Source organism: Oncorhynchus nerka, linkage group LG8 (assembly GCF_034236695.1).
Source record: "Oncorhynchus nerka isolate Pitt River linkage group LG8, Oner_Uvic_2.0, whole genome shotgun sequence".
NCBI lineage: Eukaryota > Metazoa > Chordata > Actinopteri > Salmoniformes > Salmonidae > Oncorhynchus > Oncorhynchus nerka.
The window spans coordinates 34,557,704-34,573,249 of NC_088403.1; the positions used below are offsets into that span (position 1 = coordinate 34,557,704).

Consider the following 15,546-nt stretch of genomic DNA (forward strand, 5'->3'; position numbering starts at 1 on the left):
GCTTTGGGTAAAGCGGTATCCTTGAGCCTCAACATAGTTATTATTGTGATTTTTAAAATAACAATTAAATGTTCAAATGAGAGCGTCGACATAGATCGCTGAGTGAACACACCCTGTGCGAATGTTTGCTGCTTACCCCACAGACCCATAGTTCTACATGTTCTATTTCTGCGAGTCGGCTCTTATTACCTGTTGGAGCTCCGTCTTCCTCGAACAAAGTCACATTCTAAGAACTCCCTCCTGTGAAGGGGTCAGCACTGTGTTCCCCTCCCTCACCGAGAACAGGTGCAGCAGCCCGTGTGTGGGTGATCTCTGCCCTGTCACCCTGGCCAGCTGGTCCCAAAGGGGGGAGCTATGTTTCTCCCGCAATTACACTCCTAAAAAGGACTCCGGTCGGAGACTTAAGTTGTTGACGTGGCCTGTGCTCTGTTCTTGTCCTGTTAAGTTTAGCCTACTTTTTTTTTTAGAAATCTGTCTTTTCAGGATCGCCTAGGCTATTCAATACCAGGTCTCCATGGAGTCGTCTGGCGCCCTGTTCCTCCCGTTTCTCCTGTTTGCTGACAGGCATGAACCTCGCTGTCACAAATGTTGCCGGCCAGTGTTTGGGTTGGTTGCCTGCGCTGTCTCTTGCCGGTGATATGGCGTGGCGGACGGCAACATGAGATGTTGACACAAAGTAGTGTCTGTAATAATTGGGAGAAATAACATTCAGAAGTGTTAGACCCCTCACCGCTGCAGTCGACACATGAGATGTGATTTAAATGATTTTTTTTCTGAACAATCTGGATTTTCTGACTAATCTTTTCTGCGTTTTTATATCCCCAACCCTGATCTTTTGCCACTCCATTTGTTTTTGTTTAGCTTTTAGAACCTGAATTCATCAAATGGCTCAGCAATCTCTGTGCTGTCAAAAGATGACCTGATTTTTATTTTTTATTTTTTTATATATATATAAAAAAAGGTTTTATAAATGATGTATATATATATTTTTTTCAAACGGCAAAGCATCTGACTCTGTATAAATTCCAAGAACTGTTCCAAGAACTTGTTTCCCTGTGGATAGCCAACTCCCCTGTGAGGCGAGCCTAAGTGAGGTCCGGGAGGATTAACAGCCTGTCGTCGCTCCCCAACAGAGACTTCCATTCTTCCTCCCGCTGACTACTGACAACCTTGCATCGTGTCGCATGTCTCTTTTTGCTCTGACTGACTCAAGTCAATGAAGTATTGGGTGGGTGACGAATGGTAGGTTTCATGAACCATGGGTCTCTTGACGCAATATTCTAATTGAGACTAACCAGGGTAACTTTGCAGATTTGTTAGAATCTGTGGAAAAGTGGCGCTTGCACAGAGTTGCAGCCTATATAATTACATAGAGCGAGAGTTTATTGTCATAAAGGGCATCAATTTCAACTCAAGTACCGATAGAGATGTACTGTATGACCCTTCTATTGAAGCCTGAAGCTGTATTTTCCCTCTGAACATGGTGCGGCTTGTACCAGTGTCCTTCCCATCTCCATTAAAAACCTTTTGAATAATAGGCATCGTTCAGAAAAAAATCATGTTGAAGATCCCACATCCTCAAGCCCGGGGTGTCAGGCCAGTGGATTATCAGACTTGTTGGATGAGGACATTGGTACGTGGGGTTCAGCGGTTGGCAGAACAAAATAAGTTTCCGAAACGAGTCCAGGCAGCCTAGTTTGATCAGGTTTTTTGTGGTTCTAGTTTTCAAAAGGTTCTCTAACTAAAGCGCCCACCGCCAATAAGACTCTGAGGGAGTCTGCAGCAGTAGGTTGGTGAGATGTTCCTCTTGAAGGAAACTCTAACTTGTCGTTAATGGGTAAATTCCTGGGGGGGGCATTATGGTTAGTTTTGACCGTTATCTTCTAAAATGGGCGGTAAAGAGGCAGACAAGCTGAAGCGTTTGAAGACTGTTCTCATCAGAACAATGGGACACTCATGCCAGGCTGTCCTCGGCAGAATGGGCTGAGTCTTCTCAACTGTGCCCAGAGAGACTTATGGTGTTGACATTGTCTCCTCAGCAGGCCTAATTATCTCACCCTTCGTTACCTTTTCAGTCAGAATTTACACGCGCTAAAGATCTAGCATAATGTTGTGTCCTAAAGACTGATTTTGGGATCTCTTAAAACCAAAGCAGAGCATAATCACATACTTCTGTTCCTCTTATAGCCCAGTTAAGACTGGGTCTGGTTTATTTGTTGAAGCTACCACTCCCCCACCATCCACATCGTAGCAGTCCAGGCTCCAACCCCTGTTGTTACTGCCGAGTGCACACACACAGGGCCTGCCCTAGATGTCTCTGTACAGCTCAAGGGTTACAATGGAGTATGCACACTTCACACGCAAGGATCAGTTTACACACGCGCATGCACACACACACAGGGATAACCTCCCTCTCCTGTCTCTCTCACTCCTCTACTGTACTTTTCCCTGGGTTTCACAATGTTCCTCTGCTGTAACAAACTGAACTGTGAGCTCTCTGAGAGGATAAGGACTCTGAGGAATGGCTTGTCCTGGCTGCGCCTGTTGGCATTGCCCAAGTCCTGACTGTTCTGGCTGTGCCATGCCATAGAGACGGCGCAATCCATGTCATCTCTGTCAAAGACGTGTCACTGTCCGCGGCAGCCCATTTGGACTGTCCTCTGTTTACCTAACACTCTGTTAGGGAGGGAGTTTTCCCTTCCCGTCAGCTCGTCAAATGACTTTACCTTTTGTGTCTCTCTGAAGCGGAAAAACCCCCACCACATCAAAGTTCAGTTTGGTCCCGCGCTCTGTCCTGGTGCTTTTCATTGCCTCGTTGTTTGAAAGGTCAAACTTCTTCACCTAGGGCGGTAACCGATTTCAAAATCCCTGGGTTTTGTCTTCCCATGTTTTGTTAAGTTTGGCAATGCGACATGGGGGGGGGGTTGGCAGAGCATGTTGGGAGATTATATATTTGAAATGCCTCACTCACTCGGTAATAGCCGTGCATGCCACTAGCTAAATGACATCTTGGGATCTGGTCAGCTTCAGTGGACAGACTGATTGACTTCTCACGCAGTCAATCATTACATTGCAGGCGCCTCTTCTCAAAAGTGTTTTGAAAAGCGACGTGAATTAAGCTGGTCTATCGTCAAACTCCAGGCCCCCCAACGCGCTCTGTGTGCCCCCCTCTGCAGATCAGTGTCCAAGCAGTGAGCACCCAGCCCTTTTGTGTACATTCCCCCATCTCCTGTCTGCCAATGTGGGCTCCACCCTGCTCTGTCTGGGGGTAGGCTAGTTCCCAGGCTCCTGTTACAAAGGCCTGCGCCTCAGTGTTTAAACTTCCTTCAGGGCATCACGTGACACTGACTCAATTATATTGCATGTCATGCCAGTGTGGGCTCCACATGCAGGCTTCTCATTGTCATCTGCCCAAAATGATTTGGTGCCTTATTGATAGCAATGCTTCTGGATGCGTTGTTTTTGTGGTACCTCTCTGAATGCGTCTTTGTCTGGTTGTGGATGAGCAGAGGAAGACTGGAAGTGAACTTTAGTCTGACTAGTGTTTGCCTGCTGAATGCAGTTCTGGAGTGGAGTAGATGCCTTGAGGAAAGTCTGTGGACTGGTAGAGGGGAGGCAGAGTGATCCCACATGTAGGTGCGATAGTCTAGGGATTTGGCCTAACAGTATCTTGCGTCTCTTTCCTATGCCGAGGGGGAACGTTTTCATTCAGGAAAAAGGGATGACGTAATGTGTAGTAAAGATGAGGTAGGCTAACCTAAATTGAAGCTATAAAATTGTCTTTAGATAATACCTAGGTGTTGGTGGGAACCAGAAACAGAATGTGTTGCATATTTGTGTTTTATTTTATTTTGACAGGGAGTCGTCCTGAGAACACAATCATTATATCTATCCAATACACGAAACGCAAAACAAAACCATAGAAAACAAACACATTCTTCAGCAAAAAGGTCCTCAATCAGCCAATCAATTCATCCAATTTTAGTGTGACTTGGGGATTTTCCCACAAGTAAGGTGCAAACCAAATAGTAACAACAGATGTACCTAACTCAGTGGAGATGGATAGGACAGCCATCCCTGAGACGGAGTCTGTTATCTCGTACGTTGAAGTTAACCATGTAGAAAGGTACCGCTGGAGTTTACGCCGGGGGCGTTATAAACAAACGCATCGATCTACGAGCCTCCAGCCTCCTTTCTGATCCAGAAGGACACAGGCTGGGGTCCTCTGCTGCTGAAGAGAGTTCTTCTCCCAGAAACAACCATTCCTAAAAAAAAGCTTTTTTTTTATCAATTTGTTTGATTTTGTAGGAAAGTGAAATCTCCTGCCTCTGTGAGAGTAGAGCTTTAGCCGTGCTGACCGGATTGCTAGATTTGTAACATTTTCGCTCATGAAGTCGTTTTTTTCCTAATAATGGAAAAACAAACACATTTTAATTTGTCAATGTAGATTCATTTCTTAACATTGTGTTAATATTTTCCCTTAATATGTCTTTCCTGGTCTGTTCCAGCTGATGTGCTGTCATGTCAGGAATCAGGATAGCCTGCGACTCCTCTTCTCCTCATCCAGCTATGAGCCCTCCAGCCAGAGTATAGCTCAGTCTGTAGCTAGTGTTGGCAGAACATCACAAATAGTACTGTAGAGCAGGGCCTGCCTGTCAGCTGCAGGGATGGAGGACCAGAGTTCTGACCCCTCACACACATACTCCCAACTGCGTATACAGAGTATTTCAGCAGGCTGATGTAGTGTTGTAGTACATTTTATCATGGACTCACTCTTTCTGTGTTTCTCTCCCAATTTAAAAATATAAATAAAAATAAAAATAAAAAATCACTTTCTCACTCTCCTCCTTTCACCCCCCCCCCTCTCTCTCAAACAGTTAATTCCTCTTCCTGTCTTGTCTTCATTCTTCCTGATATCGATTTATGGCAGCCCCGCCCCCTCCCAGCACCAGAGGTTGAGTTAAATGCTGGAGACACATTTCAGTCGAATGCGTTGTTGTACAACTGACTAGGTATATTCCTTTTCATTTCTCTCCTTTCTCATAGTCCTCCAACCCATCCTGTATCATCCACCCAGGCCTGTACTGGTCCTATGTGTCTCTGGCACCTCCCTCCCTGTCTGTTTATCATTCTCTCTGTTGAACTATGGACTCTGCCTGGTGTGGATTCCACAGTATCAGATCGGATCACATCTGTGCCTGTTTATTTTTCTCGGGACTGTAGCTTAATGCTCCGTGCTGTTTGAAGCCCCTCTTCTCGCTGTTCTCCTGGAACTCTTTCCAGGGCTTCAGACCCCATGGTGGCTGGTTGCTCAGTGGGTATCGCTCTGCGGCTTCGCCCTGGAACCGCTTACCCTGCAGCTGACCCTAGTGAGACTTGGCCTGGAGCAACACGCATGCCGGCCTCCGGCTCTCCCACTTTCAGCTCCGGATACTACTATAGTAATATGACTAGTATACACTGTGGCCAGTATACTAGGTACGCCACACCATTCACGAAAGTGGATGCCTCCTACAGACAGTAGCTTGCTTTATAAAGCAGCCAGACAGGCATCGAGGCATTCAGTTACTGTTCGGTTGAATGTTAGAATGGGCAGAACGAGTATCTTAAGTGACTTTGAGCGAGGTATGATCGTCCGTGCCAGTATCTCAGAAACCGCCGACCTCCTAGGCTTTTCACGCACGACCGTGTCTAGGGTTTACCGAGAATGGTGGGAAAAACATCTCGTTGACGAGAGAAGTCGAGGGAGAATGGTTCGATTCGTGCAAGCCAACAGGCGGGTCACAAACAGGAAAATAATGGGGACGTACAACCAGTGGTGTGCAGAACGGCATCACGGAACACACTCCTCGCCGGTCCTTGTCATGGATGATGGTGCAGCTATTGCAGCAGACGACCACACCGGGTTCCACTCCTATCCGATAAAAACAACAAGAGTGGGCTCCAGTGGGACGGCGATCCCCAACACTGGACAATTGAGGAGTGGAAAAACATTGCCTGGTCCGACAAATCCCATGTTCCTGTTGCGTCATGGGGATGGCAGAGTCAGGATTTGGCGTAAGCAGCATGAGTCCGCAGCCCCATCCTGCCTGGTGTCAACAGTACAGGCTGGTGGTGTAAGGGTATGGGGAGTGGTTTCCTTGCACATGCTCTGTCCCTTGATACCAATTGAGCAACGTTTGAATGCCACAGGATATCTGAACATTGTTGCTGACCAGGTACATCCCTTCATTGCTACAGGGGGGTCCGACCCAGTACTCGATCTGTATCTGATAAACCGGCCACTGAGTGTATATGACCAGAGCATATCAGACCATATACCGTGGGTATTATATTTTCAATTCTTTGTATTTATTTAACTGTTGTAGTTATGTTGTGAACCAGTTTTATAATAGCAATAAGGCACCTTGGGGGGTTGTCGTGTATATTGCCAATATACCCCGGCTAAGGGCTGTATCCAGGCACTCCGCATTGCGTCGTGCTTAAGAACAGCCTTAGCCGTGGTATATTGGCCATATACCACACTTCCCCGGGCCTTATTGCGTAATGAGACCTCACCTTTGGTGGTCTTGGCCAGTCAGTCATGTTACACAACTGCCAAAAGCCCGCCTTGCCAAGCGAATACACGGCCACCTGGTGACGCCAACCTTTCCGATGCAGGTACCTCTCTGTCTGGGCTGAGGGAGCACAAGGCACCTGTCACCTGTCCTCCCCAGGCACTGTAAATGTGGCACGGGTTGGTCGTTTTGGGCCATGGGGGTGCCTGTGATTCTGCCTGGCCAACATTGACCTGGTTCCTCTCTAGGCTACAGTCAACTAGCCATGCCCAGCTCCAGCGAGAGGTGACCGCGCGCTCTATTCCGCAGTGTTGGGATAGCATCTATTATTTACATCTCATTAGCCTTGCAATCACTGAACATGCATACTGTCTGTATTATGCGCCGCAGTGCTGAAAGGTTAATGCCGTTAATGCAGACTCTGCAGTAGGATGCAGGGAGAGAGAAGGCTAGTATTCAATACTTTGCAGCATTGGTGTTGCACCAGAGAAGGCTTTGATCTCTCTGCGACCCCTGCCCTGTCTCATCCTGGATGTGGGATTAAGACGAATCATTGGTCCAGTCTGATTAATCAATTTCTGTAGCATCTATTTAATCCGCAAAAATTGACAATTAGGCCTAGCTATGAGTATTCCCTTAGCCGCATTTGGGAGAGATCCACATGGTTGCCCTTTGTCAGTGATCAAGATGAATTGCTGCTGTTCATATTTCTAGATGAATGGTCACCCCCCCCACTACAGTTGTCAGTAATATTTTCCTCTAATCTGTTTAAACATCTCCTCCCTCTGCTCTGTGATCAATGTGTTTTACTGTTCCTCAGGAAATGTAGAACGGTAGTTCATTCATCATGCCCTGCTGATAATCCTTAGCCTGCCATCCAACCGGTTTCCCCTGCGTTTCACTGTCGCGTCACTACAATGGTGGGCCCAGAGTTCAGTCTGGTTTAACCGGGTTAGGTGATCCTAGTGCTGGGCCAGAGTGCTGCTGTATGGCAGGCAGTTTACCCTGTACCCTGCTAGCAGTCTGTGGTCCTCCCTCCCTCTCGCTCTTGCATAAACCATCAGCTCTCACTAGCATGTTAGCTAACGCTACGCATGCAGCTGTGAGCACATTTTCCAGATCGAGCATCAGTTGGCTTTTCGAGAGTGTAACATATGGTCATTTGAGGGAACAAGGGGGAGGTTTATTTTATTTTTTTCTTCGCTTTCCTCAATGCAGCGGTGGATGGATGTCAGTGTTCTGAATGGAGCCGCTTTTCGTCAGCCTGTGGTTGCTCATGCGTTCATTGAATGTCCTGACACGGATCATGCACGTCGGCCTCACTTATATTCCGGTGCTGGCCTAGTCTAACACGCATTACGAAATGGAAATGATCTATTGCCACGTTCCCAATTCTTGGCACTCTTGTCTCCTATTTATACGTTAGTATGTTAGTACTCTTTATATGTTAGTGCTCCTGGAATGTGTCAGCAGTCAGCCGGTCTGAACACACAGGATTAATGCTTTGATTACTACTGACCCTCGGTCCTCTCCTCCTGCCCTATGAAACCTCGTAGACCCAGGTGTGTGTGTGTGTGTGTGTGTGTGTGTCGGCTGTCGAAGAGAAGTTTGCTCCGGACACTCATAAGGTCAGGAGGCACATGTCCAAGCAGTCCGTTTCCGTCACACACTAGCATGACGATCTGGCATAAGGACCAAGTCGGGTGGCCAAGTTTGAAATCCGTTTCCTGTTGTTTGCCCCTCTGTGACCCTTGGTTTGAACTTTGATTAAAACAAGTAACAGACTAAAATGTTTTTGCAAGAAGATGAAGCCAAACCTTTTGATGTTATGTGATCTCTCACTGCTGGGCAAGTGGGCATGGGCTATTGTGAACTGCCACCATAGAGGTCCTGTACGTCTATTTCTTCTAGGCTACAATATTTTCTAGTTCAGCGACCTTGGTCTCACACAAGCAAAATGGGCCTAATCACTTACACACAGTCTCTATTGTCTGTCCCGGTGGTGGCAGCCCAGGGTCTCTCCTTGGCAGAACCCACTGTCCTGACCACCCCCCCCCCCGCTTCTGAAGTAACACAGCCTCAAAATACAGTTCTGCAACCCTCCTTCCTACCATTTTTCACCCTGGGTCAACCGGTCTACTATGAATGACCTCAATAGTCTCCAGCCAAGAGCCCGTTGTGGGTCACACAGTTTTTGGCCGTGATAAAGAATCCCCAATCCAATCCAGCCTGGGAACAAATAACAATTAAACAAGTAGAGGGAGAGAGGAGTGGGATAAACAGAAGTGAGGAACAATTCTGCTTTGTTTCTGAGGTACAGCACATGGGTGACAGTCCAGACCAGTCCGGGCTGGATCGGGGCTAAAGCAGCCTGGGTAAAGAGGGTATAAATGGACAAGGCCCATAACTGCTAGTTTTCCAGACCCACGCCCTCTAGTCCAAACACAGTTTCTCACCTCGCACCAGGCCACTGAGTCATGTTGTCGAAGAAGAATGACGACTGTGGAGGTGAACCCAGTAGGAGAAAGGTAAGACGGGAGGAGGAGGAGGATGGGTTAGGTTGGGACTGACAAGGCTTTGGTAGATTTAAATTAAATCTACATATGTGTACAGGCGTTTATGGATCTCATTGTTGGTGACTTTTTTTTTCTTTTTTTCTCCAGTTTTCAGGACTGTTTATATGAGTTTGGTCAGGACCGTGCATGGTTCTAATGCCAGTGTTAATATAATACCACGTGTGACATTCTTCTGAGTGAAGAGGAAGGAAGCCGAGTGGATACTTGGAAAAACCCGACCTCCTATCATGAGTACGCAAGACCTTTGCCTCCCCCGTGACTCATATCCATTTGGTTGGTTGGTGTGAAATCCAGATTGCGCAACCACGAGTCACTCCCACTCCCTCTCGGTATTTCGGTAGTCACGCCGTAGCTTCCTGTAGAGCGAGAGGTGGACGGGCGCGTCTGGTACTCTGGATGTGCGTCAGACACTTGTGGGCTTATTTCAGCGTGACTGTGTCAGTGTGTTGTGCGTACACACACACACACTCACTCACTCACACACACTCATACTCATTCGACGGTCAACGCTTTTGTTTTGCGCTCCGACGATAAGTGGAATGTTTACACACATTGAGGTGTCGTCCAGGTGCTTGAAAAATGAAACCCGGATAAAAGATTTCAAGAAACATTTTCTATCTCAACTCTTGTTTTCGTCTGTGAAATCTCCCAGTGCTCATATTTTTTGTCCAGATTGTGAAACGTTACATAATCGCTCAACAATGCCGCTCTACATCACTGGGATTTCATACGTTTTTACATCCGGTTTGATCACAACATAATCTACGGCATCGCTTTCCGTGTAGTTTCTCCATTAAGTTGTGTCCGTGTTGCTGGTTTTTATGACGCCAGTAAGTAATCCATCAATATTACCAGCAGCAGGATTAACATATATTTCCTCCAAACCAAAGCTGCCTCCCTGGCTCTGGCCTGTTGTTAGACCTACATTCTACTATAATGTTACTGCAGATAAATCGTGATTTTTTTTTAACCCGTGGTTGTGTTAAATCGATCACTAGCCCCGAACCCCTAGACACTTGCCCCCACACCCCTTTTAGATCGTACAGAGCCTGATGTGGGTAAATGGTGGAAACTCGACACAGCCTCGATTGCTACGGTTATCATGTTGCTTTGCTTATTCCCATCTGATCCTTTTAAGATGTACAAGGGGCCAACAAGGAAGTCTGTCAGGGAAAGGAGTTGCTGGGTTTTTAGTTTTTGACTGGGTGTTGGACGTTGGTGCTTGTGTGGGCGTTGTGGTCTCATTCCTCCCTCTGCCAGCAGATCCAGTTTGCGGACCAAAAACAAGAGTTCAACAAACGTCCCACCAAGATCGGCCGCCGATCCCTGTCCCGATCCATCTCCCAGTCCTCCACAGACAGCTACGGCTCAGGTACTGAGAATGCACGTGTGTGTGTGTGTGTGTGTGTGTGTGTGTGTGTGTGCGCGCACACACTCGCATACACACCTAGCATGTGCACACACCTGACACGCTCACGAGCGCCCTGACTCACCCTGTGCCTAACTAATCACAGCCCAGGTACAGTATCCAGTATCACACAGTAAGAGTCTATTCCCAGATAGGTGGGGAGCAGGAATGTTCTCTGTAACGTATAACTGGATTAAGATGAGACGATACAGGCCACAGAGAGCTGCTAGTGTTCTCTCTAGTTTCTAACACTGTTCCATTCAATAATAACTGCAGCCACACACACACACACACACACACCAATGTCCTTGTGAAAGTTTGAGATCAGTTGTTTTTTTCTTCTGGCAGGCATGCCAGTGTAAGCCGGATTTAAGGTTGGGGGTCCATAAAAGAGAGGGGGGGAGAGAGAAAGGTGGAGGCACTATACGTGTTGTCCTGGTCACCTGCTTATCCCACTCCTGGTTGTTCCCAGGGCTCCTAGAGGCCCCTTTCAAGAATGGGGGGAGAGAAAAAAATGGAAGGGGAAGGGGGAGGGAGAAAGAGGAGAGGTGATATTTTCCACTGAAGCGCTGGGATGGTTTGTAGTAGGATGAGAGGCCTGTCAGTCCTGTGTGTCATAAAAAGGGTGTGACCCTTGCTTTACAACCAGAGTTAATCTGGCGGGGTGACGTTCAAGTGTTGTGAACATGTTTGTCAGGAGTGAAGTGTGAAAGACGTAGTGTGAAGTACGATTTCCCTGGCATCCCCTACGTGGCCTCTCATTCTTCCACTTGTGATGTCACTCACAGCCTACCTGGCTGTCCCTCGTCTTTTTGAATGTCACGCACAGACACTCACCGGCCGCTTCACCCAAATGCTTCAAGTTCACCCTCCTTTCTTCTTTGTCCTCTCACTGTACCTCGTTGCATTCTGCCTCCCCCCCACACTCTCAACCCCATCTCCTCCGCTGGGCTACTCTCTTTCTCTCCCTCTCTTTCCTGATCCCCTCTACTGTGATCCTCAGCTCTGTGGTTGCTGTCATTATTCCCACAGAAAGAGTCAACAGTCCGAGTCCTGACTGTCCCCGCTGACCATTCTGTCTCTCGCTCCTTTTCTTTTTCTCTCTCTCTCTCTCCTGTTCACATGCTCTCTGTCCCAGCCCTGGGCCTTGAGCGCACACACACACACACACACACACACACACTGTGGAAGAGCTGTTGTTCGTCTTAAGGCGTCCACATGCTTCCCACCTGAAACAGTTTGTAGATATATTATGACGTTTTTGATCTTCAGCAATGTTTTCTTTTTTTTTTTGTGCGTTCGTTAGCCAACGTCTACACCTCTTCGTCAGTGATTGGTCAACAGTAGGGATTCTTCAATGAAGTGTGGTCATTCAACGAGATACGACTTGTTTTCTTGCACTTTTTGCAATATTGCGTCCAGCCTAAAGTTAGATGTCAAACTGCGCGACTAAGATATCCTTGGCAAAAAGGTCCAAATTAATGACTGATTTCTTGAATTGTTAGATTCATTCTGACAATTTTTATTCTGGCTACGGCGTCTCAAGATGGACAAACGGTACCACTGTCGCTATTTTCTTGTTTTTTTAAGGGTGTATGCCGAGGCACAGACGTTCACTTCACCTAGCCGAGTTCTGCTAGGATCAAACCCAACCGAGTATGTAGATGCCCAGGCTCTTCTGGTTTATTCTGCCCTGGGGTTCAGTCCCTATATATATCTTGTAATGTGAGAGATGACGATCAGATGACTATCAGAGTAGATTGTGGTCTAGTGTGTGGTCATGTCACATGTTGTTGGTTTAATGTCTATATCCTGAGGGCATGTTGAATGTGCATTTTAATGTGTGTGTGTGTGTGTGTGTGTGTGTAGCTCGAGTGCTGCTGTTGAGTGTGTGTATATGTGCTGTTGTGTGCGTTTCCTGTCCTCTGACCCCTCTCTTCTCTGTCCTGCTCCCTCTTTTAGCTGCGTCGTACACGGACAGCTCTGACGACGAGACTTCTCCTCGGGACAAGCAGCAGAAGAACTCCAAGGGCAACGGAGACTTCTGCATCAAGAACATCAAGCAGGCCGACTTCGGACGCAGGGAGATCGAGATCGCTGAGCAAGGTGGGCTAGGGATGATGTGTGGCAAGGTGGGCTAGGGATGATGTGTGGCAAGGTGGGCTAGGGACGATGTGTGGCCAGGTGGGCTAGGGACGATGTGTGGCCAGGTGGGCTAGGGACGATGTGTGGCCAGGTGGGCTAGGGACGATGTGTGGCAAGGTGGGCTAGGGACGATGTGTGGCAAGGTGGGCTAGGGATGATGTGTGGCAAGGTGAAAGATGTGTGTGTGTGTCTGTGTGGGAGAGAGAGAGGGATTCTCTGATGGTGTGATTACGTGTGTGTTGGATGCGTGTGCCTTGCTGACAGGCCATCTCCCCTAGGGCTGTTTGCTTAGTGGCCGTATGTTCCCAGCCTGTGAGATAAACCGCAGGGGGCCGCCTGCCTCTCCCACTAATACCCAATCAAGCACGCTGTGATGGGACACTACATTCTCTGCCCAAACCCAACAGGACAACACCACTGACCACTCAGTCCCCAGTGTCTGTACTGCACCACTGACCACCCACAGTCCCCCGTGTCTGTACTGCACCACCGACCACCCACAGTCCCCCGTGTCTGTGCTGCACCACTGACCACCCACAGTCCCCCGTGTCTGTGCTACACCACCGACCACCCACAGTCCCCCGTGTCTGTGCTGCACCACCGACCACCCACAGTCCCCCGTGTCTGTGCTGCACCACTGACCACCCACAGTCCCCCGTGTCTGTGCTGCACCACCGACCACCCACAGTCCCCCGTGTCTGTGCTGCACCACCGACCACCCACAGTCCCCCGTGTCTGTGCTGCACCACCGACCACCCACAGTCCCCCCGTGTCTGTGCTGCACCACCGACCACCCACAGTCCCCGTGTCTGTGCTGCACCACTGACCACCCACAGTCCCCGTGTCTGTGCTGCACCACTGACCACCCACAGTCCCCGTGTCTGTGCTGCACCACTGACCCCCACAGTCCCCCGTGTCTGTGCTGCACCACCGACCACCCACAGTCCCCCGTGTCTGTGCTGCACCACCGACCACCCACAGTCCCCCGTGTCTGTGCTGCACCACTGACCACCCACAGTCCCCCGGTGTCTGTGCTGCACCACCGACCACCCACAGCCCCGTGTCTGTACTGCACCACTGGCCACCCACAGCCCCCGTGTCTGTGCTGCACCACTGGCCACCCACAGCCCCCGTGTCTGTACTGCACCACTGGCCACCACCCACAGCCCCCGTGTCTGTGCTGCACCACTGGCCACCCACAGCCCCCGTGTCTGTGCTGCACCACTGGCCACTGCACACCGACCCCCCGTGTCTGTACTGCACCACTGGCCACCCACAGCCCCCGTGTCTGTGCTGCACTGCACCACTGGCCACTCCCACAGCCCCCCGTGTCTGTGCTGCACCACTGGCCACTCACAGCCCCCGTGTCTGTACTGCACCACTGGCCACTCACAGCCCCCCGTGTCTGTACTGCACCACTGGCCACTCACAGCCCCCCGTGTCTGTACTGCACCACTGGCCACTCACAGCCCCCCGTGTCTGTACTGCACCACTGGCCACTCACAGCCCCCCGTGTCTGTACTGCACCACTGACCACCCACAGTCCCCCGGGGTCTGTGCTGCACCACTGGCCACTCACAGCCCCCGTGTCTGTACTGCACCACTGGCCACTCACAGCCCCCCGTGTCTGTACTGCACCACTGGCCACTCACAGCCCCCCGTGTCTGTGCTGCACCACCGACCACCCACAGTCCCCCGTGTCTGTGCTGCACCACCGACCACCCACAGTCCCCCGTGTCTGTGCTGCACCACCGACCACCCACAGTCCCCCGTGTCTGTACTGCACCACTGAAGCTGTAACGTCTGAAAGTAACATTTAGCTTGTTTGCGATGTATGCCTTTTAAATGTATGGTGTTTAAATGCGGTGCCAAACATTGGGATGCAGGGAGGATGAGTGCAATCTAGATGAGATGGTCGATGTGTCAGCAGCGGGCACAGAAAATGACATATTTGATTGTTTCAATCAGAGAGGACTTAATTTTATCCATGTGAACGCTCTGAGCCTGCTGCCGAAATAAGAGGAATTAAAACTCCTCGCTTTTAACACACGGGCTGCAGTAGTTGCTGTGACCGAGACATGGGTCAATTGAGGACAATGAGGTTGAGCTACCAGGTTATAGCGTTCCATAGACTAAACTGAAACGGTGGCGGCGTGTGTGTGTTTTTACTAGAAATTATGTGCATTTTAGCCCTCGCTCAGATCTGAAAATGGATGGTCTTGAGGTTGTAGATAAACTCCTTCCTAAATGTCGTCCTGTACTTGTCGGTGTGTGCGATCGGCCTCCTAAGCAGAATCATTTCTAGGATTTACTAGAATTGAATTGCTGTGATCTTAGACCTCGTAAGGAAATAGGATCTCTACCTGGCCAAATTCAGAAGGACAAATCTACAACAAGATTACGACGGTTATATTAACTGTTGAAACCAGGCAAGATACAAAATGGATAAGGCCAAATCCCAACATTATATAGACGCCGTTAATGACGACTTACATCAGCCTCGTAAACTGTGGAACCTTTTAAAGGGCATTGGTTCAAAAACTCCCCATATGGTAAAATCCTGTAGTATTGGCCTGGATATTAATGAGGTTTTATGCTATGACTGGCAAAGGTTGCAAATTATTATTATTATTTTTTTTTTTAACACAATAGCCTCATCTCTGGTTAAGAAGTTACCCTATCTGCTCTGGACACTATGGCCAGTCTTTCATCAACAACTTTTACAATAGCAAAGCTATCACAAATGAACAATCTACTATGCTTAATGAGCACAAACAAAGCAACTGGGCTTGGGTAACCTTTCCTGCAAGATTCATAAAGGATAGTACTTGTCACTGCTAAAATGATACCGCGTATTGTA

At 48.8% G+C, this 15,546-nt stretch overlaps 1 protein-coding gene across 3 annotated transcripts in view; it reads left to right on the plus strand.

Moving 5' to 3' along the window:
- LOC115133185 (putative adenosylhomocysteinase 3) overlaps positions 1-15,546 on the plus strand; it is a 42,576-nt gene that overhangs the window by 11,884 nt on the left and 15,146 nt on the right. For 2 of the 3 annotated variants that reach the window (XM_065021727.1, XM_065021726.1), the window contains exons 2-3: positions 10,397-10,505; positions 12,504-12,647. In XM_065021727.1, coding sequence (XP_064877799.1) covers positions 10,397-10,505; positions 12,504-12,647 — 253 coding nt within the window. Of the gene's footprint in view, positions 1-9,938; positions 9,964-10,396; positions 10,506-12,503; positions 12,648-15,546 lie in introns of those variants that run through there. The other variant, XM_065021728.1, reaches the window with a different exon arrangement.